The following is a 27,908-nucleotide window of genomic DNA, read 5'->3' as shown; positions in this document are numbered from 1 at the left end:
GTAAATTACATTTTAAATCCCCTCATTTGTTGGATTGCCCTTACTTGAACATTGAGACAAACTGGTGGGCAAAGCCAGCATACCAGGCTGCAGCCGAGCTGTGGAGAGCATGACCCAACAGCTACGACAGTTTCTTTTTTAGCCTGTGGGAGGAAGGTATTATCATAACAGGTGTGAGGTAGCATATGTTGCGCTTTGGGCTTTTGTCATGGTATTGTATGGTTTGTTTACACATCTGAGTTCTGTAGTGCATTGACTTATTATAGGTCTTTTTCAGAACATGGTTTTCATGTCTCACAGATACAGACATTCCCATTGTGTGGCCCTGTGAATGTGAAACTAGCATCTAGTCTAGAAATGAAAAAAAACAAACCAAAACCACCAAGAGAGAAAAAGAAAATACCTTTTTTAGATGATTTTTTTTTTCCACAATGCACGGTTGTAAAGGCCAAGAATAGTTAGTATACATGTGCAATAGACAGCTGACTTCTTATGCTGGGTTTTAATACATTTTATCCACTATAAGTACTCGTTTTACTAGAAACCTTTAATGACTCTATAAGCTGTGAAGAAACACGATTAACACATTTCCATTTGTTTGAATCTTCCTGTGGTATGCACAGGCTACAGGAATACATCACTACATACCTAGATGTTTACTTTGTATGTGTGAGCAAACATTTGGGTTGTTTAACCCTGAAAAGTCCAACACTGTGTGCTTTGACTGGTTCTCTGTGTGGTCCACTGAGACTAACTGCATCCAGAGAACTGACACTTTGGATGTCCAAGTGAGTACTTCAGCATCCCTGGGATGTACTTCAGCTCCAAACCTTGCTCAGCCATTCCCAGTTTCCCATTTGTGGATCTTCAGGACCCCTTGGAGCTCCTGCCTGAGCTCTGGCGGAGTTCTCAAACCAGGAGCTGCCTGGGGTCCTCCAGTCCGTACTGCAATAGTGTACAGATCGCAGTGGACCTTCCACAAAAATGGACAGGGATGCACCTGGGGGAATGTGATCAGCTGTTGACTACCACTACATCCAGTAACCCACCGGTCTAGATGTTCCCCTGGGAAATGGAAGACTCAGTTCAAGTACCTGCTCCAGTGAATATGGATTTATTTAAGGTGATACAGCTTCACTGTGGGGTACGCATGGAGCCTTGGCACCTGATTCAGAGCTAGAAAGTCCTTGGGGTGACTGGGTATCTGGAAATCAGGTATGGTGCTGGAATGCCCAAAGGCCCTGTATGGACATTACCCTTTTTTCATTATTTTTGCTTGGACTGGAGAGAGAAACATACAGCAACGCATAAAGGAAGTGTTTAAAACAGGACAGGGCATCTCTTGAAGCAGATACAGTACCCGAAACTACTATTCCTCTCTCTTTTTTGAAAGATGGTCTTATTTAATTAAGCATTTTAACTCACCTGTAAAATATGTTCAGATTCTGCTGCTGTTTCTTACATACAAATCCATAGGTGCCCCCTTGGAAGAAAGGATTGCGGTATTTCCCCTCAGGAACAGAGTCAGGTCACAGAACTCCCTGATAGTGGTTGCAATAAAATTCAGCTCCTCTTTGTCACTGCTGAACTACAGAGCTCTTCTGAAATTTGGGTATATTTAAAATCCTAGATTATAAACATCTATGCGAGTAAAGCAGAAATGCTACAAATAAAAGGAAAAAAACCCCAGAATACTAAACTGTATGACACATGCTAATATCTACCCAGCAGAAACTAGTCCATAGCATGCTTTTCCACAGCTGCATTAAACATCAGTAAGAGGAGCCTTCACTTCTGCAGAGCTGAGTATATTTTCATTATTTAGTGTCACGTTTCTGTCTGTTTGCTTATGCAATAATGTATACACATTAATTATTAATACTTTTGCTCTGTGGAAAATGTAAATTTCATCTAAATATTGAAAGAAGATCAAGGCTCCTTCAGGGCACAAAGGCCCCAACCTCATCCCAAGTGTAAAACTTGAACAAAAAGCATTTACAGGATTGCAGAAATGTGGCAAACCAGGTCCCCACCGAGCAGCATTATGACAGCTACCTTTTGCTTGGTTTAGCTCCATCTCTGAGAATATTGAATAAAACGTGAGTTTTATTCATTTGACCTGCAGACAGCATGCTTTAAAGAAGAAAGGAATCCAGCTGGGGAGGAATCCCCTTCCTTGCTGTCTAAGATCACTCCATCGACAAAGGGGGGCAAGTTCTGTAATGATGGAGCTGGGAAGCAAAGAGATCATAGAAGAGCTGGCCAAAAACATGCCAGATAAAAATGGAGCACCTCCAGAAGATGCTCATTAACTTCATCATCAGGCACCCTCAAGACAATGGGCAGAGCCTTCTGCCGCAGCAAATGTCCAAGGGGCAGAAGGAGTGTTACCTGCCCAAGGGCATGTGTGTAGTTTGAAATAATCCCCTTGTACAGCTCTGATGTCATTTCTCTTGATAAGCCAAATAAAAACAATTGTAAAGACTACAAAAACATCAGCTCCGCTCCGAGTTCTGCTGCTGGTGAACTGAACCTTTTCAGTGCTTTCAGGAAAGCGTTACCAAAATACTGGAATTAGAGACACGCCACTTATGCTGAAACCCATTAAGTTTTGTCATTTATTTTGCTGAGAAGAGGACCGCCTCCTGTGATAATGCTTACGTGCTAGAGCCTGGCTACTGGTTGTGAATAACTTTCCCATTGTACGAGCAGGCAGCTCCATTTTTAGTGGCTCCCACTGTCTGCTCTTCCATTTGGAAAGCTATTAATCCATTTAAATCTTTGCTGTTTTCTATTTCTATGGTGAGCTGCTTGTAATTTCCATGGTGGCGGACTCCAGCTAAAGAAGATGCATGAACTCAGACCTAAATTAAAGACCCAGGAAAACCTGTTCAAGTTGTCTGGTTTAGGTGCTTTGCTGCCTCGGGACCTCCATTGGCTGGAGCGATTTAATGCCAGGCAGGGCATCGCAAACAGCACAGGAAAGCTTCTTGTACTAAGTGAAACTACTGAGAAACTATACTTATCTACACTAGCTATATTTATCTAGATTTTCCAATTTCTAGGTTGTTTTAAGCCAACGTGAAGCAGCAGCCATCTAAATGCTACACGTTTGAATTGCTGTACATCTGTCGGGTCACTGAAACTTTCCTTTGACTACTCTCAAAATAGTTATCTTAGCAACGCTCGCGTTCTGACTGGAGAAGTAAAAAGGGTAACTTTAAGAGCGCTTTAAACAATTTCCATCTAAACTGAAAAGATATGTGTTACAAGAAGCCATAGGGTTGTCTTTCGTGACTCGTTGCAGAATAAGATGTCTCAAACAAGGAGAATCCCCGGGCACTTTGTCCTCTCCAGCTACCCTAATGGAGCACCAGAAGAGGAAATCTACAGTAACCTCCGAACAATTCCAGACACCACAGAGCAAATGGAGTTTAATATCAGGTATCATGCTGCATTAATACTCCTTCTGTCCTCCCCATCCTCCCCCCCCCCCCCCCCCAAATACAAACCCCCAGACTTTCAAGAAGACTTTGCTAAGCCAAATAATCATAGTGGATACTACTGGAAAAGGAATAGATGCAAGTGTAGATAACCTTTAGTGCTTAACACTGACCATGCAAGATTATGCTGCATTAAATGTCTCTAAGTTTTTATCCTGCACAGGGACACAGATGTGCCTCTTCATTAGAAACCCACCTGTTATAGCAAGCAGCTGAGGAAGCCATTTTTACATAATTCTCTAGGCGCCTCTCACAACAAACTGATGGTGCTGCTTTGGGTTTTTCTTAATCCCATACATACATTTTTTCCAGTTCAAGAGTCAGGGGCTGCCTTTCCCCCATCTGAAAATTCCTTTCTGCGTTTTTTTTGTTGTTGTTGGGCTGACGAAACCAAGCCCAAGTTTTTTTAAGCGGATCTCTAGAATTAAGCTGTTAAGCCCACTTACTATTCAGCAGATCTCATAAACAGATCTCAGCAGAAATACAAGTTAAATAAAAATGTAGTCATATTTTTTTCTCTACTAAAAAAAAAAAAGAAAAAAAAGGATGAATGTCTACGAGAAGCTAAATCTAATTGGAAATTTTCATCAGGAAAGCATAACCAGTTTTTGGCATCAACATGTTCCACAGATGTTGTAGTTCAAGGTTCTGCATGCCCCAGGACGTCCCTCCCAGCCTTTAGGTTTTGGTCAATTCATACCCTGGTACCACCTATTAGCTGCAGACCTGCACTGCACCATGGAAGTCATAGGAGTAAACCTGTTGGATGACAAAGCCAGCAGTTGTGTAACATTAAATATTTTGAGAAGTCCAATGTAAAGGCTGTTTCGATATTTTGACTTTGGGGGGGGGGGGGGAGGAAACCCCAACCCAAACCAGAATTCCATTGCCTTGTATAAAAAAAGGAGACGCCTAAAAAACCAACATGGTTTTTCAAAAGTGCCAAATATGCAGCTTTTTATGAAAACATCAAAGCACTTCTGTATGCATATAAATATGGGCGTAAGATGCCTAATCAATAAAACCATAAATAACAGGGAAAAAACCCCCAAACCCTTAACATTTCACTTTTACATGCCCAGCTTAGTCCAACTGTTAGGTGAATAACTATGCCTGACATTTGCAGAGTGCTTTTTAGAGGATTATTGCAGTATTTTCCTCTAACGTGCACACCCCAAATGCCTTACAGCTCAGCTACCCAGGTTGGCCATCAGCTGGCCCTGATCGGGGACGAATTTAACAGGACATACCACAGAAAGCTTGAAGATACACTGCTTCACCTGGCACATGGGTAAGTTACCTTACTGGCACTGTCAGTCTTCAGATCCTTTTAAAAGCCATGTTAGATAGAGAAATGGCAACGGTTTGTTAGATAAACAATAACATTTCTGTACACAAAGTAAAAAGATGTATTGCTACTACTACTGCTTCACACACAACCTAAAAATCCAGAACAGATACTGCAGCTTGTTTTACAAGGAAGAGCTTTATAATGTAAACAGTTTCCACAGACTACAGCCATTTACAGTCAAAAGACCTAAATAGTTTCTTGGTATTTAAAATTTCACAGTAGCACAGTAGTTTTCTAGGTTAGACAGTGTCTTTAAGCACAACTGAGCGATGAGAGATCTGCAGCCTACTAAGTGTGATGCTTCAAGGATTAACATGTTACTGCCTGTCAAATAACCCACCCATGCACATACAAGAAAACGTGGCTAGACTGGTTTGAATTGCCTTTTATCTGCTGTGAGCTGACAGGGTTGTCGTGGATAGTTATTAACTGCAGATTAACTGACGTGCAGTAATGTCCTAACCCGAGATACAAAACCTGGGTCTGAACCCCCAAGTACTCACGTGCAGTTCTACCTCTTCTCTCCTTGCCTCAGGGAGAGGACAGTCACTTATTGCAGAGAACGCAACTCAATTACATCTATGTTCTGCACATGGCATATAGTCATATAACTTCTACCTCAGTAAAGCTGGATTCACGCTGCAGAGACCCTGTGGGATTGCTGCGTCAGTCCTGTGTTCCTGCCTCCAACTCCGATTCATTACAGATCAGGAGCTCTCTGTTGGGTTGCGCTGTTCTAAGTTTGAAACAAGAGCAAAGGTGCAAGATTGCTGTTCAGGAGCTGTGCTGCATGTTTCCTTGTGTGATGTTAGTAGGGCTTTGAAAGCTAAAGATAATTTGGTTTCAGAATTAATTGATCACTAAGTTGCCAGGTCTTCTTCCTGAATATTTAGAGAAATACACATGTACACATAGACTTTCAGGAAGGCACATACTGGAGTTTTTTGGTTTCTTTTCATAGTTTTCTAAACCTTGGTATTTTATTTGCCAATTTTTAGAATAAATTTTCTATCCCCACGCATTTGTTTTGTTTTGTTTTAAATCATCAGGGTTGCTATCAGTGTTTTCCAGACATGGAATATTATTAAAAGTGTTATAAGAAGCTTTGGAAATATTTTGAACAATAACTGGACAAAGAGGATCATTGGTTATGGAAGCTGGGTATGCTCTCTCCCTTTTCTCCCACCTTTTTGTTGACAAGTAGGTAACAGCAATACCTAACTCCCAGATAAGCGTCAATGAGTAAAGCATATAACGTGGCTCTCGCTTCGGGTTTATTCCTTAGCTTGTTGGTGTCCCCCCATGGCCCTGTTTTTTCTTTTTAGGCTGAAGTTTCTCATTTATAGACAGAGTATGCCAAATGTCTGCAAACAGCTGCCCAAGTCCCACACAACTAACGGGGGTTCCATGCAGAAGGCAGGCGTTTCCCACCATAAAAAGCTGTAAGGGTCTACTCTAGGGGAGATAAGCAGGCCTGCTGCTGGCCGTGTTTTACCCCATGTTTACCCTGGAGAAGAGAGGAGGATTCTTTAGAGGCTAGATATGACCCTGCCACTGCAGCAGTCCCAGTAGACACCAGCAAAACCAGACCCTGACGTGCGTTTCCACAGAACTGGACTGTACTCTCCACTTCACACTGACCTTGCACGCAGGCGTTCTTGTTAGCTTTTCTGCACCGACTTTTTGCTGCTTGTTATTTCTAATTACCTTCCCTTTTCTTCCCGCAGATTTGCAGGCTTCCTTTCAGGTGCGTCTGCCAGAAGCTGGTGCCTGCAGCCTTGCTTGTTGTTGCCTTTTGGTGGGCCATGAATTACGGACTGCAGAATTAACACAGAATTACAATAGCAGGTCATGGCTGGACTCTGACCAATATCATTAACACCCAGGTGGTGACAGTTGGTTTGTTTTTCAAATTTACACTGATAAAAATCTCTTTTATATTTAAAACCTAGGCTAGTGCTGGGTCACTGCTGTTTCATACCTTTTTTAAAAAAGAAAAATGTTTAAAATAAGGAGGTTGTTGCTGGATAACTGCCTGACTTGCTAGTTTTGAAATGTGACTCCAGGTGATTAGAAAGTTTGTCTTTTTTGTGTTTGTTTTAATGCAATATAAAGTGTCTATTTCATATAAACGAGTTTCTTAAAGAGATTCTGGATGTGGGGAAGACTGAAGGCATGCTGGACATCCTTTAAATTTTAACACTGTAAAAGCAATAGTAAAGATTAAAACCATGATACTTTTTAAAAATTAAATTGTTGCTTAAAATGTTTTGCTGTGTTATCTACTTTATTTCCAAGATTGTGCCATCATACATTAATAACAATATCTTTTCTCATACATTTTGCTATCTAAGACTACAGGACAAGTTTTACTTGATTTTTACGTAGTAAAATTAGCGTATGAAATGATAGTTTATTGGAAAAAGAGTGGTTAGGATGAGCTAGCAAGCAAGTTGGTTGGTTGAGGGCCACTTAAGCCAAGCTATTACTTTTCCGGAATTTTTCAGAAATCTAGTAATAATTTTATATTCTTCTGCCTCTTTTCAAAGGAAAACTTTGAGTTGCCCAGAAAAAACCCAAGAATTTGACTGAATTTGGAACAGGGATTTTTTGGATGACACACGTCTTTTTGGAAGGCAGGTGCTCAGGGAGAAAGAGATGACTAAGGGAAACTGGAGCACAGTTTACAGGATGGAGATGGTGTAGGTGTCACCCTTGCATACTCCACAGGTGGCCACACGCCCCAAGCGTACCAAGTTATGCTCTGTATCTGGGGACATCTTCCCTACCCCTTGCTGTTGAAGCTGTTTTTCACGGCACACAGTTACAGACTCTCTCTCAGTGAGAGAAAATGAAAGTGCATCTCTGTGGTCTGGGTATTCCCCTCAGCAGAGGGGATACCTGCTTCCTGCCTAGTCAAGCGACTACTATGGTTAGTGCACTACTGAAACAGGAAAATACAGTATTTAATGGCCTGGTGATTTAAGCACTCATCTGAGAGGTTGGAGTTTCAAGTTCAAGTCCCTGCTTTAAATCAGACAAGGAATTTGAACCACTCTTTTCTTCAGTGGAGACAAATGCCAAACCCTGTCAAGTTCAAGCGGGTTGAGGAATGTGTTCCCTCTCTTTCATGAATGGTGCCCCAATCCCATTATGATCCAACTGCCCATCTCAAAAAATTCTTCTGGGGGGGGGAGAAAAAAAAAAAAGAAAAAAGGCTCACCTCATTTCATTCAACCATTTCACATTAAAGGACTTCGAAATATCTTTGATGGACTTGAAATGCAAAGCAAAAAGAAAGTACACAAAGAAGGTAGGTAGAGGGTGATGGCTCCAGCATACCCCGAAAATTCAAGCAGCAGCAGCACATATTCTAGTGTCACCTTTTTTCGAAATGCCCTCAAGCCAAATTGCCCTTCAGCAGCAGGTAGGCAAGTTTTTTCTAGAAAAGCATGGTTAGCACATCTGGTACCTTAGTCTCACTCGGGCCAGAAGCTCGCCAGCTGAGTTGCCCATGTAACCAAAAACCAGACCAAAGTTTCATCAGCGAACTGACAGCTCTGTTTAACTCTGTAACAGCAGTATGATAGAAAATACGTTAAAGTTACTATTTAGTGAAGGGTTAAGAATTCCCATCAAGAGGGTCCAATGAACAAATGTAATGGAAGTACCAGCTGCCAAAAAATTGATTCTTCCCTGTTGAATCACTTTAACACTACAAAATAATTTCAGTTATTTCTAGATAAATAATCTATGCACAGGGGACCAATGATAAACGGGAGACTGCTGCGCTGCCTATTCCATCTGAGAGCTGCGTGGGATGACTCTGCTTTTTCACACTCTTGCAATCAATAACACTTTGAATCACAAGAAAGGGGAAGTTCAGCATCCAGCACATATGGAACAAAACACAGTCTCAAGGAATATAAAATGCGATTGCACCAACGAAGCAAGTGAAACACAAAGTAAACAGCATCCGCAACAAGAATTAGCACAAACTGGAGTACCACAGCAAGCAGTAATAACCAGGCTCCCCTCTCACCTGTAGAGCTGAGCCTCTTAGTTAAGGCTCCACGCTGCGACTCAGGAGACCCAAATTTAATTCCTTTTTGTTCTGTTTTGTTTTTTTTTAACTGCACACCTCCTCATGTGACAGACTTTACGGCACTTGATTTTTTTTTTTCCACATCCTGTTTCTGCTTGTTCCTAGGTGAAGGAACCACGCTGACTTTTCATGTCTTAAACATTCAGTTTCCAGAAGCAGAAGGGGCAGATGAGTAAGCACACAGAAGAAATGCAGATAACAGTACTAACATCCAGGAGTCTTAAATGACTCCCCATGCTGCTCTCCACCTAGCCACAGACAGGTTTTACAACAAGAGACACCCTTCTGCTCATTTATAGCCATACACCAACCTGACGCTGTGCTGCCAGACACTACACAAAAGCAAGCCCTGAACGCTCTCAATACAGAGGTATGAAGACCTCCATTTTTAGCTGATATAAACTGTAACATCAATACAAGAGTATGATAGTGCTTGGCTTCTAGTTTTGAAGACACAAGGCTCACTGAGGAGCTGAGGAGCAGCCTCAGCAACGTACGGCTTGCTACCTCGGCTTAGGCTCAAATGCTGCACAGAAGAAAAGCAAACACCTGCGCAGTGGCTACAGTTCCTTCCACCCACTAATTAAACATGGCCCACAAGAGTGGGATGGATGTTCTCAGGATACAGACATCCCTTCAGCACTCTGCATCTGATGAAGGTGCAAAGGTTATCTAATATTCTGCATTTGCAAACAGAGATTTTTAGCAGGATTCTCCCAAAGAGCTTTTATTCCAGGCAAAGCGTGCAACAAAGTGAAATGGGGGGGGGGGGGGGGGGGTGTGTGTATTTATGGTAAGAACACCACAAATAGAAAACAGGTCTCCAAAATTTCCACAAAAAAAGGTAAATAATTAAAAAAAAAAGTCCAGGAACTATAAAGCACTATACTAAAATCAAACATTGCCATGCTCAGTTCCAACTATCATAAAAGATGGTTTCAAAGTCACTAACGTCACACTTGGTCTTATGAGATGTAGTCAGAAACTTCTAACACAGCACATAATTAAATGTTTAATAATATGAATGGGATTTGGTTAAGCTATTCTAACCATCTAGTGATGACTTTGGTATGCTTTATTGAATAATTAACACCTTACCTTTAACACAGGAGCCTTCACCAAAATACTTTTCTTTACAGCAATCCCAACCCTTAACTGGCAGCCTCTAATAGTCCAATAGCTGACAAATTCTTCCGTGTTTTACTCATAGTTAATGTTTACACATGCCAGAAGTGGAATTTGTACTGTAAATGTAGGCTCAGCTACCAATTTCAGTTCACAAAAGAACTGTTTAATTATACACTCTACTAAGCAATCATAATTGAGGCTAGTATTTTAAAACTCACTTTCCCTTTCAGAAATGTGGTATTATAGAATCATAGAATCATTTAGGTTGGAAAAGACCTTCAAGATCATCGAGTCCAACCATCAACCATGCCCACTAAACCATGTCCTGAAGTACCCCGTCTACTCGCTTTTTGAATACCTCCAGGGATGGTGACTCAACCACTTCCCTGGGCAGTCTGTTCCAATGCCTGACAACCCTTTCAGCAAAGAAATTTTTCCTAGTATCCAATCTAAACCTCCCCTGCCGCAACTTGAGGCCATTTCCTCTCATCCTATCACTAGTTACTTGATAGAAGAGACCAGCACCCACCTCACTACAACCTCCCTTCAGGTAGTTGTAGAGAGCGATAAGGTCTCCCCTCAGCCTCCTTTTCTCCAGACTAAACAGCCCCAGCTCCCTCAGTCGCTCCTCATAAGACTTGTGCTCCAGGCCCCTCACCAACTTGGTTGCCCTTCTCTGGACACGCTCCAGCACCTCCATGTCTTTCTTGTGGTGAGGGGCCCAAAACTGAACACAGCACTCGAGGTGCAGCCTCACCAGTGCTGAGCACAGGGGAACAACCACCTCCCTGCTCCTGCTGGCCACACTATTTCTGATACAGGCCAGGATGCGATTGGCCTTCTTGGCCACCTGGACACACTGCCGACTCATACTCAGCCGGCTGTCAACCAGCACACCCAGGTCTTTTTCTGCCGGGCAGCTTTCCAGCTACTCTTCCCCAAGCCTGTAGCGCTGCGTGGGGTTGTTGTGACCCAAGTGCAGGACCCGGCACTGAGCCTTGCTGAACTTCATACGATTGGGCTCAGCCCATCGATCCAGCCTGTCCAGATCCCCCTGTAGAGCCTTCTTGCCCTCAAGTAGATCAACATTCCCTCCCAGCTCGGTGTCATCTGCAAACTTACTGAGGGTGCAGTCGATCCCCTCGTCCAGATCGTTGATAAAGATATTAAACAGAACCATCCCCAACACTGAGCCCTGGGGAACACCACTTGTGACCTGCCACCAACTGGATTTAACTCCATTCACCACAACCCTCTGGGCTCGTCCATCCAGCCAGTTTTTCACCCAGTGGAGAGTGCACTTGTCTAAGGCATGAGACGCCAGATTCTCAAGGAGTATGCCAGGACAGTGTCAAAGGCCTTGCTGATGAAATGATGAATACTGTAACTGGAATTTATTCTGCATTTCATAATAAACTACTGAAGACATGCATGGTCATTTAAGTAATATATCCTAAATTTTTCCTATATATCTGTTAAATACACCATTAAAATACCAAAAAAACCCCCAAAACCCCCAAAAGCTAGAGTTCAGTCGAAGCTTCTGGTCACACTATAACACATACCACGTAACCTTTCCCTGCTTGTTTGTACATGATCCCCTAGCAAATACTGTTCTCTCTTATTTCCTAAAGCTTTCAGCACCCCTTACAGACAAAGAGCAAACAAAGCAAGCATACATTTTCTGCACGCCCTGCAGGTATCTTGCACAGGCAGCACAATGTTGTAACACGACCAGACCTATTTTAATAAGCCAAAGGTTGGTCACAGAATCCAAACCCATGGATTTGGTGCTAAAGCCATTTTGAGTGTCACCTTGAGCACTGCAGGCTCTGAGGAAGGTGCTGGAGGCAGCGGGTGCTCTCCCCGCAGCCAGCCAGCCCAGGGACCCGCCACCAGCCCTCACCCATCCAGCAACAGTCAGTGCCAACAAGGGAACTGGGAAGCCCTTTCCAGGAGGGCTCAGGACAACCCACTCCTCTCCAGCGCATCTCCTGCTTTCAGAAAATGTAAAAGCTGGCAAAACACAGTCAAAAATACAGAGACAACCAAAACACCAGCATTCAAATCCTCCTCCCTGGCACTCTGCTACCACAGGGTTCACCCTGTCACCCCTGAAAAGATCTTTCCACAAAGTTTCCAGTGCTGCTGTTTTCTGCTCCATCAAGAAAAGTCATCCAAGGGCCAACTGAGCCTGTGCAGCCTCAGAGGCTTGGTCAGGGATGACAACAGCCCTGCACCTCTGGGGGGTGGGGCATTTTGTTAGGCTTTTTCTTTCAGTTAAACACTTCTTATGTAACTTAGCACAACCAATGTGGCACTGGACAACTGGAGGGAAAATTACTTCCATCCACATGTGGACTAGAGGCCAGTAATGATGCACCCCACAGCTTTAAAAACACCAAGAAAAGCTTTAGAGTTTATTTATAGTTTAACCTTAAGAAAATCATGTTCCTAATAACATCTTCTTGCCTTACCCGGCTGCTACCTGGCAATACGGACACAAAATAAAAGAATTTTACACAGATGAACATCCCACAAGTCAGCAGAGTTAGAAAACAGGAACATCAACATACCGAAAGCTGTACCAACTGGATGGCTCCTCTGAACGCACCCTCAAGCCTGGCGCAGAGCCCTTCACAACCCAGAGCCAACAGCCTAGTTCTACCCCTGTATCCACGCAGAAGATCCCTGCACCAGACAGCCAAAGCTACTGACTTGAATTCATGCTCCCACCCAAAGTGGAAAAAAAAAACAGAAAAAAAAAAAAGAGGGGAAGTTGCTTGCAGGATTGAGGCCAAACAGAAGGCTATTTGGCATGTTTATTGGCAGTTTTGCAGTCCCAACACAGATGGAAGAGCCAGACTTTGCTCTCTGCCCTTCCACACCTGAGGCACACGGGGAAGGAAAACGTTCATTGCGGTTATGCACAAGGTGCTCTTTTCATCACGAGAAGTCGTGAATGTTTAAGACTTCCTCTTTTGGGAGCATGAAGGTATTTTTAAATTAGGCAGAAAAAACAAGTTGCGTGGATTTTTCTCAAAAGGCTACTTAGGTCTCTGCCGCTTCCTCATCTTCCAGAGCATCTACATGGTTATATTGTTTCCAGGCCTTTAAATTACATTTTTTGAGAATGGCTCCTAGTTGCTTTCCAGGCCCCACTTCATACGTGTAAGGAAATTCTGCTCCTTGCTTTCTTTCGTATACAGAATGCATGGTCTGTTCCCACAAAACAGGTGAAACCACCTGCTTCACTAACAGCTTCTGAATGTGCTTTGAGTGCATGTACTTTTTGCCATCAACATTGGAATAGACACAGACCAGTGGTTTCTGAATCTCAATTGATTTTAGGACTTCAGCCAAGGGCTCTACTGCTGGTTCCATAAGTCTGGTATGAAAAGCCCCACTGACTGGAAGCATTTTTGTACGTGTAAAATAATATTTTCGGGCATTCTCCTGCAAAAACTCCAAAGCCTATAAAAGAGAGAGAGAAGTGAGAGTCTCGCACGACAAAGGTTTACTCAGTCACCCCACAACAACCACCTCATCAGACTTGCCGTGATAAAGGGATTCCCTTCCCTATCCAAGAACTGAGCACACGTGGGACAACCCCCACCCCCCAGATCAAATACTTTTGTTTGGACAAACTAAGGCCATACATAACTTCCACACAGAAGCACAACATAAAAGTTTTAAAAACTGAAATGCTAAATTCCACTAAAGGGATAGTTGTTCTGAAGCAATACCTGTAGGTGTCCTGCAATGACTCTGCTGTCTGGAAACAAATAGTTTGAGATTTGACACACGGGGTTTTCTATACCCAGTGATTCACAGTGTTTACGGGCTTCCAAGCAGGCAAATTTGTAATTTGCCTCTCGCCGACCGATAACCGATAGCATTCCACTGGGGACAGCTTCCGACGCCTTTTGCATGGCTTCGGCGCGCACTTTCACCGCATACAGCGCTAAGGAGAAAAACAGAGATGCTCGGTAAATATCAGCCCCCAGAAAACACCGTTACGGGCGCCTCGCATCTGCACGCAAAAAAGGGTGGCTGTTCACTCTCATGAACCATCAATGCTTTTAATGCCGTGTTACGCATATTAAAGTGAACAGTGGAAGTAGAAAGTAAAATCTGTCCTCTAATAAAAAAAAGCGGGAGGGGGACAGCGGTAACGGGCAATGCTTTGGAAAAAGCACGGGGCGGGGGTGGGAGATCCTACTAGGGGGATCAGCACGTTCCCCGGGCACCTTCGGCAAAGCCCAGGGCTCCAGCGAAGACCAGCGCCGCGAACTCCCCCACGCTGTACCCCGCCGCCGCCACGCAGCTCTCCACCACCTGCACGGAGACAGACCCGAGGCCAAACATCAGCCGGCTCCCGCGGGGGACGCCCAGCGCGCCCCGTCCCCACCGTCCCCGCGGGGGCCGAGGCCGGCCGGCGGCCTCCTCGCCGACGGGGCCGGAGCCCGGCCTCAGGGGCGAGGGGGCCGCGGCCTCAGGGCCCCCGGCCTCAGGGGCGAGGGGGCCGCGGCCTCAGGGCCCCCGCCGGCCCGACCCCGGCCTCCCCCCTCCACACCCACCCACCTCCCCACCACCCCCCGCCGCCCCGCGCCCCTCACTTTAGGCTGCTGGTGGTTGAGCTTCTCCACGGCGGCCAGGGAGGCGACGAACACGGCGGGCTGGCAGTGCCGGGTGCGGTCCAGCTCGTCCCGCGGCCCCTCCAGGCAGAGGGAGAGCAGGTCGTAGCCCAGCACCTTCTCGGCCAAGCGGTACATGTCCCGCACGCCGGGGTACTGCAGCAGCCCGCGGGCCATCCCCACGAACTGGCTGCCCTGCCCGGGGAAGAGCAGCACCGTGCCCTCCAGGGGGGACCGCCGCTGCCGCCTCGCCTCCGCCGCCGCCGCCGCCGCCGCGCCCGGCTCCTCGGCCGCCACCGAGCTCTGCAGCAGGTCGCTCAGGATCGCCGCCCGGTCCCCACCGCCGGGGCGGGAGCTGCCCCGCCGCCGCGGTACGGCGCGGAGGCCGCCGCGCCCGCTGCAGCCACCAAGCCGCCATGTCGCCGCGGCCCAGCTGCCCATGGCGGCGGCGGCCGCCGCCCGGCCGCCTGCGCCGCCGCGCCCCGCGTTGCCACGGGAACCGCGCGGCCCCCGCCGACAGCCGGCTCCCCCCCCCCGCCGGGAGGGAGGGAAAGGGAGGCCGCTCGGTCTGCCGGCCCCGCCGCCCTCAGCCGCGCCCGCCGCCCTAGGCCCGCGCCGCGCCGCGCCGCTCGCTCCCGCCCGGCGCCGGAGGTCCCTCCCCGGGGCGGGCCCGCCTCGGCTCGGCTCGGCTCGGCTCGGCTCGGCTCGGCTCGGCCGGCGGGAGGGGCCCGGGGGGCGGGCGCCGCCGCCGCCACCGCCTCACGGCAGAGGAGGCGCGACGGGCGGCGGCAGCGCGGGAGCGGAGGTAACCGCGGGGCTGCCCGGCGCCCCCCTGCCTGCGGGACGGGACGGGACGGGACGGGGCGGGAGAGCCCGCGGCGCCGGGAGAGCCCGCGGGGCCGGCACAGCCCCGCAGCGGGGCCCGGCTGAGCCGCCGGAGGGGCCGCTGCGGCCGGGTCTGGGGCCCGCCCGACGCCGCCTCAGCCCGGAGCGGTGGTGCCGCCGCCGGGACCCCGCCGCCGGCCGGCGCAGGGGTTCGAGGAGGGCGTCCTGCGGCGAGCGCGAAGCAGCTGGCGACCGCCCTGCGTGGCCGGGCCGGCTGCTCCCTCCCGGGCGGGGCGGGGACGGGCCGGGCCGCGGGCGGAGGGGATTTCGCCAGGCAAACACCGGCTGCTTTTCCGTGCCGGTATTTGGCATGGAAGGTGACTTTTTTTTTAAAAAAAAAGGGAAGAAAGCGAGGAAGCAGATGATTAATAATTTCGGGTTTGCGTGAGTTTCGCAGTCGTTCCCAGCTGTCCACGCACGCGGCTTCGCAGCTCTCGGTCGAGCAGGGCGAGCGAAGCGCAGCTACCACGGTCCCGTTCCTCTGGTCTCAGGGGGACCTGCAGTTCTGCCTTCTGCACAGCCCGCATCTACCCTCTGCACTCGTGTGAAGGTTATCTCAGGATGCTGTTTAACTAGAGGTATTTTCTTGCAGTGGCACTGTAATTTGCTTTTAATTGGACATTTCTTCAAGGGCGAAGGAAAGGGCTTGGGTTTTTTTCCTTCTGGATTTCCCAGTAATGCTTATAAATCAGCACAAAACGCACTTTACTAACTTGAGCATTTAATGGCAGGATTTAAAAAAAAAAAAAAGTGAAAGTTGCCATGCCAGAGTTGCAGTTGTGCAACGACTTGGCATCACTGAAGGTTACGAAACAGTGTCAAGCAGTGAGTCAGACTTCACAGAGCAGCTCAGTAAAAGAGATTGTGTTAGTATAACTCGGCAGAAGGAAAATGGATCAAAATAGCAAGAAATTCTGTTGACTTTTTATTCAGGCCGATTCAAAAGGATCACGGTGAGCAGATTTTGCTCACTTTTCTAATCTCTATCCTATGTTGCTTCATAAGATGATTTCCTCCGTTTTTGCCAGTCTCCAGGTAAAATACCTGAAAAAGCCAGTGACCTTCTCAAGGTAGCTGAAATATATAGGCAGTAATATAGGATATATATGACATGTATATGACTATATCACGCTCCATGGCTGCCTCTGCCCATAACTTAAGCAGTAATACATCATGTGCTAAGCCAAGAGGAGACACTGGGTGGCAAGTTATGAGCTGGGCCATCTGAGGTAGTACCTCAGTGAGAATTCTGAGAGTAACTGCAGCTCACCCTGTGTTTAGCTTGTGTGCTAGAGCTTTTAGGCACCCTTACTACCGGCTGCCCCAGGAGCCCCGACAGCAAGGGACACCCCTTTTGCACTGGGCCACCAGCTTAGAGTTCACCCTACCAGACACCTGTCAAGCCCTGGGAAGAGTCACGCTTGTGACCTACACGTCTGATGCCTTCAGTGGCACAGCCCAGGGCAGACTACGGTTCCTGCAAAGCACCACAGCAGCCCAGGTAGTAACACAAGGGTGTGAGCGCACCTCAGCACTACCATTTTGTCTTTGGTTTGCTGTAAAGGGCACAGACCACTTGTAAAGCACTTGAGGCTTACCACTGGTGATGCCCCATGAATGTCCCACTGCTATTAAAGCATCCCTTGGATGTGGTGCTTCTGGTATGTTTTACTCTGCTCAGAGAATACCTGGCAAGCTGAACAGAGTCAGGCCTGGAAACTAGAAATATCCAAGAGAAACTCCAATTTTTAAAGAATAGATATGGATGGCACTTTCCAAGTGGGTGGACAAACAAGAAGAAAAACCTACAGCAGGATGTTGGGTAGCTGTTTAGAGGGAAGGTAGTCAAAGGAATGTTAGGTCTTTACACTGTGTCCAGGGGATTTTATACAAACACACATAGGGAAAAGTAGAAGAGATTGAGCAGTAAATGGCAATTTATCACCTGGGAAGATTTTGTTCTAGTGTACATTTCAGTTCCCTGTATATAAATCTTCAATAAATATAGATTTATTTGCACAACTTGAGCTCTGCCATTTTAAAAGAAGTGTAACCTAGGCAGCGAGATTTGTTGTCTCTAAACCTGATGAGTATACCTCGCATCCTTAAATAAATACAATTTTTATTTTTAGTTATGAATACATATTATAAGCATATATTATACACTTACTTGTTAGCTATTTATGTAGTATATATAATTTTAAGTTTCTCTTATTACTTGAGATTAGATAACAAAGATAAGACCGCTTTTTTCCTGGTAGCCGTATTCTCTGTCACAGACTGTGATATAACTTTCAGTGTTGTGGTTTCCCAGGAGTTAAAGCCACAACAAACATAAATAGTTTATCAATATAAATTAAGTATGTACCCCTTAATTCTTCAGACAGCTATCTTGGGAAGAAGCCCCAGGAGAAATTTGCATGCTGCCTCTCAGACCTGGGTAGAACCTTATCTGCCCTCAAAAAAATACACTGTAGAGGATGAGAGAGAGAGTATGTTTTAGGGACACCCCGTCAATAGTATGCTCACAGCTTTGTCAGTCTACCCCAAAACAGCGGGGACTAGAAACCCCAAAACCGCGTGGGTGATTTAGCCCTGCTGAGAGATTTTCCTTCATGTTTTTAATGCAATAGCTATAATTTAAGCCCCATGTGATTGGGTAGCCAGCACTAAGTTGCACAAGAAAGGGATTAGTCAGAGGTTTATCAGCACAGGGATACAAGAAAATGCAGTGAAAGTCATTGTCCTTCTTTCTCCTTCCTGCTGACTGAGCTGTCCCTGGCAGTGCCTGGAGAAGGGAAAGGGACCCACCTGCCTTTCCGAGACCTGCTCAAAGCAAAGTAGTTCATTTTTCATCAGGCTGAAGCAAGCCAGCTCCTCTGTCATGATATACCTAGTCCCACCCATAGTGCACCACATCCCTTTCTTTGGGTGTGCAGTGTTTTTCGAGAAATAAGAGAACCCAGAAAGCTTCTGTTTGTTTTTCTGCATGTTACACCACCATAGAGAAACAACCTGCAAAAAGACAGAAGGCCATTAAGCAGCAAGTTGTAGTATTGGGGGGGAGGGGGTTGCCCCTTTATTTCTCCTTTTACTTTATGTAGCTGGAACCAGCTTTGGGCAAGACAGATGTTTTGAATACCTAGAAAAATTATTTTAACGTGTTTGTAAAACAAACTGGCCTGCTGCAGGCCTCAGTGCACTGCTGAAACTGCCTGAAGTCAGACTAGGGCTAACATAAAATGGGCAGGATGATGAAGAAAATGTTGCAGGGGATAGATAAAGAGTGGAAACAGAAATAAACAAGTTAAGTGTGTGTGGGAGGAAAAGATTCCCAACTGTTGTGGTTCTTAGAGGCAGATAATCTGCTGGGCATGCTGCAGATACCATCCACAGGCATCCAGGTTTCTTCAGTATGAAAATCAGGGTGCAAGAATATCATGCAACCAGATCTCACCCTTAAGTGGACCTGGGATATGATTGAGAAAGTAGTAATTATTTCTAGGTTGTGTAATACAGATGCAGCCAGAGGGGCTGTGTTAGCAATTGCAAGCCTGTGCTATGTAAGTTATTACCAAGTAATTTCAGGATTATCAGCTATACACTAAAAGGAAGTCAGGGCTGATAACTGTTTATATACTCTTTAATTGGATTACTTTCAAAAAATGTACCGGGCATTCTATAAACTTCACACAGATCTGGTGCTGCACAGCTAACCAAACACACTACAGCACTGACCAAATGCACCAAGTCTCCGGTGCATCCTTGCCTTTTACTTACTCTCTCACTAAAGACCTATACCAAGTAACCAGAGGAAGATGGATATGGCTTCTTCAAGAATCAGCTAGTGCTGTTCCCTGAGTTAGCTACTGCTTTTTATGGGAAATTGATACTAGTATTTCATTTTTGGGGAATTAAAATACAGGAACTCCCACTGCTGATGGACAGTTGTGGTCTACTAGGCCAAGCCTACCAGCACATTCTGATCTTGCTGCATTGCTTCATTCCTCTTTCTCCTTGGTACTATGCAAGAGAGAGTATTTTGCCATGCTCAGGAAGTCCTGAGAAATACTATTGGAAAACATAGTATATAATTAGTAGTAATAGTAGTCAGAAGACTGCGACACCAACATTTAATTCAAGCCAGTATGTTCAATCTCTTCACTTCTATTTCTTCCCCTTTCCTGTTCATGTACAGCTTCACTTTGCCTGTGTCTTTAATTTGTGCCTTCCCCATTTCCATTTGCCTGCCTGATTTGCTTTCTCTTGTCACTTAAGAATCCAGTGTTCTTCCTCCAACACGCCAAGGGACAAATGTGGAGCTACGTCATTTATTCACTAATGACTGCAGCAGAGCAGTATTTTTCCAATTTGATAGCATTTAGCACTTTCAGCTTGCAGAATGCTTTCAGACTTTCTTCCCTGGGGGGAAGCTGACAGAACCTCTGACAACGTCCAGTTGCTTAATACCTGCAGGAAGCCACCCTGATATTGTTATGTCCAAATAAAGCGTAAACCCCTTTGGGTCCTTGCTTATCACTTAAAAAAAAAAAAAAACCCTAGCATTTGACAGCCACACTGGAGCTGCACAGATGACCAACACTTTACAGCACTTGTAGAGAACTAAGCCTAGTGTTCTCTCTGTAGACAAAGCAAGAGTGACAGGGTTAAGAATTAATGAGATCTTAGTAACTTTAAATTTTTAACTTAACCTTTGGGTTAAGGCAACCAAAAAGAATCATTGCCCTTGGAGCTCTTGTTCCCATTACACCTTGTTGCTCCTGCACGTAGCAACTCCTTCATATCCCAGTAAAAGCAGAGCTTTTCATGCTGTCAATACGGGTGGCAAGCAGTGTATGCTCTGTCAGGAAAGTAAAAATACAGATCTAGGCACAGGAGAACATGTTAACTCCTTTCCTCCATTGAAGATGGTGGCTGGTAAACAGCAAGTAGAATCCATTAGACAGGAAGTATGGCAGCAATGACTACAGCAGTGAGCTATGCAGATTTTCCCCCCTCTTCCTTGTTGTCAGACCTCTACCCAAGACCTAATTGATACTATTCCAGCAGACTAGCACATTGTTCTCCCACTTCTGCTCCCAACCTTAGTTCTGAATTCTTCCCTACTTAGTTTTTCTTTCACTCGTTCATTCTTTTGTTCTTGTTTTTGACTTTGACTGTTGTACCACTTTGCTGCCTTTTTTGTGTGCATTCCTATTTATGCCCTCCCACGACTCTCCCTTAAGGCATGCCCACAGCCCTTGCAGCCTACATGCCCTTTCTTGTTTACTCCTTGTAAACTTTCTAATCCTGCATGCTTTACCAGTCTCTCCATGCTCTCTGTTTTGCCTTCAAAATTCTGCTTGGCTTCTATCACCAAGATTTTTCTTGATCCCATGTAATCTGGCTTGTGGTCCCAGCCACTGAAATCTCTTCATTAAATCTGCATAACTGTATGGGCAGAGCCCTGAGTACAGGGACAAAAAACATAATGCAAGAGAGCTTCCTTGCTGGCCAAGCTTATACCTGTTCTCCAAACAGAAATTCCCTGTACCAGCAGAACTGCGACAATGCAACGTCATCTGTGCGCCATTTCCTATCAGTTCAAGCACATCTGTTACAAGTGGGATTTCCTCTTCCCCACTCCCTGCCTCCTCATCCCAGCAGTCATAACTATAGCAATAAAAACTTTTAAACATAGGCCAAGACAACAGCCACCAAGTCAATAGGACACTTTGACAAGCCTCTGAAATGCTGGTTGCTCTAAAATTTTATTTTCCCTCCTGAGGCTTCCACAGTTGCTCTTTCCCCACTGCTGTACTCTTATGATTCCTTCATGCTGTCTACCCCTCCTGCATAACAGATGAACAGGAATTGGGTGTATTTGCCTACTGTATCTTTGAAAAAATAACGCATTTTGGTTCTGCCCTTTTTTATCATACCTTTAATCTATTTACATTTTAGCAAGCTAAACACAGCTCTTCTGTAGCATTTGGCTTTTGGCTAGAAAATGTGCAATGAAGCTTTTTCCTGCTTACTTGCTTACTTTTTTTACTGCTGCCTGTACTCTAACAAAAGCAGCGCAGCCTACCAGAACAAGGCATTACTTAGTCTCACTTCTGTAGGCAAATTTAATCCAGTACACTTTATGGGCTTGGCAGCTAAGATTGCTGCAACTGATTGATTGAATGCTTCATGAAGAAGCCACAGGTGTACTCCCCATTTATCCACTGAGATGTCCTTCCTTGTTTAGCAAAACATCATTTAAGGACTTAGCTTCTCATTTTCCTCCCTGGTGTTTATTTTCTGAGGCAGCTTCTCAAGTGTCTGCTACTAATTCACATCACTTATTAGCCACTGAGCATCTTCAGCACCCTTTTGAGGCTAAAAATGCAACGCAACATATACAATTATTTTGCTCGAGCACAGGAAAGCACACACTCTTTTCTTACTCTTGACTATGCCATTGCATTGAGTGAATGGGCTTTTTGGTGAATACAGAAATACATGCTTCTTGGTGCAATTTCCCCCCCGCCCCCCAAGTGCAGTTCGTATAATATCAAACTGCTTTATTCCTCTGGCATACTTATGGGTGAGGGTATTTATGTAGGTAAAATTCAGTAATCTTAGTGCACAAAGCTGAGAGGGAAGTAACACCTCACTTCCCCACCTCCCCCCAGTGTAAATGCTAGGCTCCTTTATGGGGGTGAGTATTGTCCAGTGAACCTGGTACAAGATCCATTTATTTCAGCTGCAGTCTTTCTCAGTGACAAGACTAGGCTGTGGATCAGATCCTACTCATGTAGATTTAAAAAATGTGCTAAAAATGGAAAAGTTTTGTAGTTGCATTTTAAAATTGCTCTACCAATCAACATGTTTGGGTTTGTTTCAGATTCACTGTCTCAATGGAAGTGGTACCAGCCTGGGTCCCAGCAGTGGGTTTCACACTCCTGCCCCATGCAGGAGGATTTTTAGGAAGCAAGGTAACCAAAAAGGAAATCCCAGTGTGGTATGAATCTCTACAGAAGCCATCCTGGTGTCCACCTAACTGGGTGTTTGCTCCTGTTTGGGGAACTCTCTATACATCTATGGGGTATGTTTTTCACATTGTATTAAAGCACTTATCTGATCTCAAAGTTGCTTATTGTATTGCTGGGCTGTGTGTTTGTAAGAAACTGTCAAGCTGCCTGTTTAACAGGTAAAAACATGTTTTGGGAGTTGTGTGTGGGTTTGATAGGACATTTTGTATGCACAAGTATCCACATCAAAAGTAGGAGTTTGAAAAGCTGCCATTAATTTCCTTTCCTCATTCATTCTGAGGGGAAGACCTTCCAAGCTGGCAGCGATGGAGCAAGGCAGTACTAGGATTTCTTCTATGTATGTCCTTCAGTAGCTTTAGGAAAATAAAAGGGGAGGGGGGGCAGGGGAAAGAATTTGGATAGAACCATTCTAACAGAATTCAATTAAAAGAAACCAAAATCAAAACATACATGTCCTTTCAAATAAATCTGCCAGGCTGTTAAACTGTAAATGTTTGAAGCCATCTACTGTCTCCTTACTTAACTAGTTTAAAATATGTGACAGCACAGCTATTACTGTCAAATGAACAAGGAATCACAAGGCCAAATACCATTCCCACAGGAACCTTAAAGGTTTAATAATACTCTATTTTGCCAGCTGTTACTTTTAATAAGATGTAGCAAAAATACTTATAAAGGTAGGTTGTCTCAGGAGATGGTCTGGGCAATTTCGATACTCCTCACAGACTGCTCTAGAAGCTGTCCACCCAACATTACGTCCTTTTATGTTAACTCCAGTGAGCTGTGCCACAGAGGAGAGGGAGCACTCTGCTCCTAGAGCCTCAACAGAGGTCAGTGCAGCCCCCAAGCAGGACCTGATGCTTTGTGTCTCTTCTGCACTTGGTCATTAAGAACTAGCTACATACCAGGATTCAGCACGATTTTTTCCTAGCTATCAAATACACATTGTTGCTAAGTGATTTGTATCTAGCACTGGCTTAACTACATAAAGTTTCAAAGAGACCAAATCTTTTCCAAGTTAACATTACATAGTCATCCTGCAGGTTATCTTAAATACTACACCACCTGTTGCAAAATACAGCAATGATGCAATATCTGAAACTATCTGAATGTTAAGTTAAACTGGCTCTCACACATTCTCTCATTTTGGTTTCTTTCTCTTTCCAGAAAAGCTTTGTAATTTTTATAGCCTCATGTACTGTCCCTCCTTTCCCATCAGTATTCTATTTCTCCTCTTAGAGTGTACTTCTAAAAATTGGTCTCTACCCATATATTCCAAGAGTTAGCATTTGAATCAGATCAGTACTGTCCTGTGAATAAAAAAGTTCCTTCTATCAAAGAGATGAGACCCGAGTGGCTTTCCCATAGAAAGGCTTCCTTCAAGCTGACTGCACAATTTTAACTCTGTTTCTGGATTCCTCATCATAAACCTGGATATAAAGTTAATATTTAAAAAATCCCAGTTGTGACAGCTTATCACTTACTTTGATAATATCAGAATCAGTATATTCTGAGGTGGATGGTCCTGGTTATGTACTATACATCTAGCTCAGTGAAAAGATCATATTTATTACCAGGCCTTTTCTTCTGTAATCCATCATGTGCACGCATTCCTGGAATGATCAAGACATCTCATTCCTTTAGAATCTCTTGAATATATTAAAATCAAGAAATAACTAAAAGGAAGATTTAATAAGCTTACATGTCTTTCTTGACATTTAGCTTCCTAGCAGATTTGTACATCATGATTTTGGTCTGAAGTCAAAGTTAGATGTACAAACAACTGTAAGTCCACACTGTGGCTCTGTAAATCACTTAGGAACAGATTTGGGTCCTGATGCCTTTTACAAAGATAAACTGTTAAGTTTCTAATGCTTACCTTGTCCCTCCTTTCTTTTTTTTTTTAATACTCTCTGCAATCAAACTGCCAAGATAAAGCTGTATTGTTCAGTCCTTATGAAAGTAATGGCCAAGAAGCAAGCTTGGGTCACTAACTGGGTTAAAGAGGAAAAACAAAACCCTTCCTGTATGATCCACAAATGAAGATAAACTCCTTGCAATTACTCCTCTGGATGTTTGTCTGCTCCTAAAAAAAAAAAAAACCCACAAGTTGCTCTGCCAGCAGAAACACGTATAAGCCCCCTGCTGTTCAGTACGGTGCACAGTCCAGCTGACTTTCCTACCAGGATGGAATCAGTCAGTACTCAGTTACTAATTCTGAAACAAAGGTATAATTCCAAATGTTGGCATTTTATCCAGGGGATTCTACTGTAGTCACTTGGAATGGCTGTGCAGTCATCTGGACTGAAATCTAGCTAATGTCTAAAGGGAAAGTCAAACAAGAGCAAAAGAAATAGTCTCAGGTGATGAATGCTCTCCATTCTAATCAGGCTCCCTCAGTACAAGAATAAACCTTACATTAGTAAATCTCCCAAATCCTGAGAATTCCTGTCTTTAGCAGCTTACATTCTGGGATCCTTCACAGTGTTCTTCTGTGGCATTAAGAAAGTCTGTTCAAAACCTTCAAAATATTTTTGGAGTGTCTTTCAGTAGCCAGGATCCTGCAGACAGGAAGGGTGCTGGATCCTCCTTGTGGCTAATTCTTTCCACAGAACTCCTAAAATCTTTGTTGTCCCCATCTTCATCCCCTTCCTTCTGAAAACTGACTAAAGGGTTCCTCCTGCTCTATCACCATCCATCCCCATACTCACCTATGCTTTGGGATGACACTCAATTGCTACTTCTCCTGTATTCATTTCATCCAGTTAAAAAGTTATTGGGTTGTGGGTTTGGTTTTGTGGTTGGTTTTTTTTTTTTTTCCTTAATTTATTTTTAAAGCACCATCTCCCAGTACCAAGATTAAGAGTTTCTTTACTATTAGAGACTTACCTCTTACCCTTTCACCTTAGACCTGCTTCCATCTCAACATGGCATTCTTTTTTAAGACTGAAATGCAGTAGGTCATCTGCTCCTCTGCACCTGGAAGTGAGAACTCTGGCAGGATAGGGAATTTTTGTCTGCATATTGCTATCCGCAGCAGGTGATCAACCCCATGCCATCAGTTACTCTGCCAAGTAATGCCTGGATATCTACTCTTCCAAATGAATCTAGACCCTAGCACTGAAGTAATTTCATTTGATCAAGAATGTGTGGTTGCTTTCTAACCATTGTACTGAATAACACCTTCCATTTGCTTTCTCCAGATTTGGCTCCTACCTGGTATGGAAGGAATTGGGGGGCTTCAGTGAAGAGTCGGTGGTTCCTCTGGGTCTGTATGCAGGGCAGCTGGCATTAAACTGGGCATGGACTCCAGTATTTTTTGGAGCTCACAAAATGGGATGGGTAAGTGGAAAAGTAAGTTTCTTAATCATAGGCTTCTGCTGTCATTTGCAAGATGCTAAGATGAAAGTTTTATGTCGTAATCTTTTCTCCCTGAAAATGAGCCTGAGCACAAAATATGGCTTGCAGAAGTTTTCTAAAATTCTCTTTAATGCATGCTGGCAGCCACCTGAGAGAATTTACATATCTTGCAACATCCTTAAATGTTTAGATTTCAAGAAGCTCTTTCTGCTACCCTTTGATAAGAGCTCCGTGTGACTAGAAAATATAACCGTTTATGCCTTACTAAAATTCCTAGGTATCTGGCAAACAGCAGTGATAAGCAGCTTATCATAACATTACTCAGGTAATCAGCACCCATTTTAGACTAATTTTCTGCAGTCTGAAGAGAAACAGCTTGCCTTAAAACTAAGAATCAATAATAAAAAAAAATATATTTGCCTGGTTCTCTAAATATACATGCAATGCTGTAATAGTGGAAGGCTTTGCAATCCATCTTTGATTCATTCACACCGCATCTCTTCAGGCAGCATCTATGACATGAAAAGACTGGGTAAGTTTACTTAGCTAAGTGACTTGCTCAAAGTCACACTGGGTTTGTAGTCTAACATAACACTTCCTGCTGCCAAAAAAGAGGGTATGGGTGAGAGGGGTTTTATTCTCACTCTCTTGCTCCCAGCTGCAATGCCCTTTCTTGTGGCTGTTGTATCATTTTATGAGTTGAATTGACACATAACTCAGCAGATAACTTTTTTTTTGCTGGCTCATTTTCTGAGAAGGAATTAACTCACAGAGGGATCCAACAAGTGCCAGAGCTAAGTGGAAAGAGCCACACAAAGACTATCTAGTCAAGAAAATGCAACAAATAAAAACAACACTAACCACCTTCCTGTGTTTCAGGGGTTGGTGACTCTTCTGCTCACAACTGGTATGGCAACAGCTACAACTGCTTCCTGGTATAACATCAAGAAAACAGCAGCTTATTTGATGGTTCCTTATTTAGCTTGGCTAACCATGGCTTCTGCACTTAATTACCGTATCTGGAAGGACAATCACAACAAGAAACAATCTGAATAAAGTTTTCAGCCAAAAAGATATTTTTTTTTCCCCAGAAGAATTTTCTAAATAAAGTTATGGCCTTATTTTATTTTTAGCTGAACTACTTATACCGTTAGTTGCTAATTACAAGTTGATAAAGCAGTACTTCTTTAAAACAAATATGCCTTTACTAGGCAAGTCACAAAGGGGTGTATGCCTGACTGGGTTTTATAGCAAACTGAAAGATAGTGCTGATTGAAAAGTACTAGTTTTCTATATTACAGCATTATATTTTATATGACAACAGCAATTTAACGCTTGCCAAAAATAAGCATGAACTTCAACTTCATTATGTTCAGAGAAAGAAATCCAGTCATGTATTAACACAGCTCCCAGAAAGCTGCTCCTAACAGTGACAGGCATGATTGCGGCCTGAATCTTTCATGTTTACCACTAGACACAGGGCTTTAGTACTATGATGTGCCCCACTACAGCTGCCAGATACTTATCTTCTGGTCATTGTACTCTGGAAATGTTTAAGACAACATCTTTTTCACAATTTGTGCCTTCCTACTTTGAAGAACTGTACAATCTAGTGTCAGCTAAATGCATTAAACTACATGTAAACTTATTAACCTTGTCCCTCTATTTTTAAAATGTTCTGAGCAGAAAAATACTGAAGGCAGCAGGATGTTATAGCCTCAAAGATAGCCCCTTCATCTCTTCTCACCATTGCAATGGGCAAGACAAAACAGGAAATTCAGAGCACCTGGACAGAAACTGAGAGGACCCAAATATTCAGCAACCCCCTGCACACACCTCTGAGGCACCACCAGCAGCACTGGCCAAACAGCACTAACATACTCTACCTGGACCCTCAGT

General features: G+C 44.4%; 2 protein-coding genes across 2 annotated transcripts; one reads left to right on the top strand and one right to left on the bottom strand.

Annotated features, from left to right (window-relative positions):
- Positions 1-12,870: 12,870 nt before the first annotated feature.
- On the bottom strand, positions 12,871-15,345 carry MCAT (malonyl-CoA-acyl carrier protein transacylase). Its single transcript, XM_069806972.1, has 4 exons — positions 14,707-15,345; positions 14,338-14,425; positions 13,834-14,051; positions 12,871-13,561 (listed from the first exon to the last, which is right to left on the bottom strand). The coding sequence occupies exons 1-4, from the start codon at positions 15,163-15,165 to the stop codon at positions 13,139-13,141; spliced, it is 1,188 nt and encodes a 395-aa protein (XP_069663073.1). The 5' UTR covers positions 15,166-15,345; the 3' UTR covers positions 12,871-13,138.
- A 62-nt stretch (positions 15,346-15,407) lies between these two features.
- On the top strand, positions 15,408-27,657 carry TSPO (translocator protein). Its single transcript, XM_069806973.1, has 4 exons — positions 15,408-15,529; positions 22,502-22,702; positions 25,853-25,991; positions 26,889-27,657. Exons 2-4 carry the CDS (start codon positions 22,515-22,517, stop codon positions 27,063-27,065), a joined length of 504 nt encoding a protein of 167 aa, XP_069663074.1. The 5' UTR covers positions 15,408-15,529; positions 22,502-22,514; the 3' UTR covers positions 27,066-27,657.
- Positions 27,658-27,908: the final 251 nt, after the last annotated feature.

Source organism: Haliaeetus albicilla, chromosome 19 (assembly GCF_947461875.1).
Source record: "Haliaeetus albicilla chromosome 19, bHalAlb1.1, whole genome shotgun sequence".
Classification (NCBI taxonomy): domain Eukaryota; kingdom Metazoa; phylum Chordata; class Aves; order Accipitriformes; family Accipitridae; genus Haliaeetus; species Haliaeetus albicilla.
Note: the sequence above shows the minus strand (reverse complement) of the source record. Positions and strands in the feature narration are given on the sequence as shown.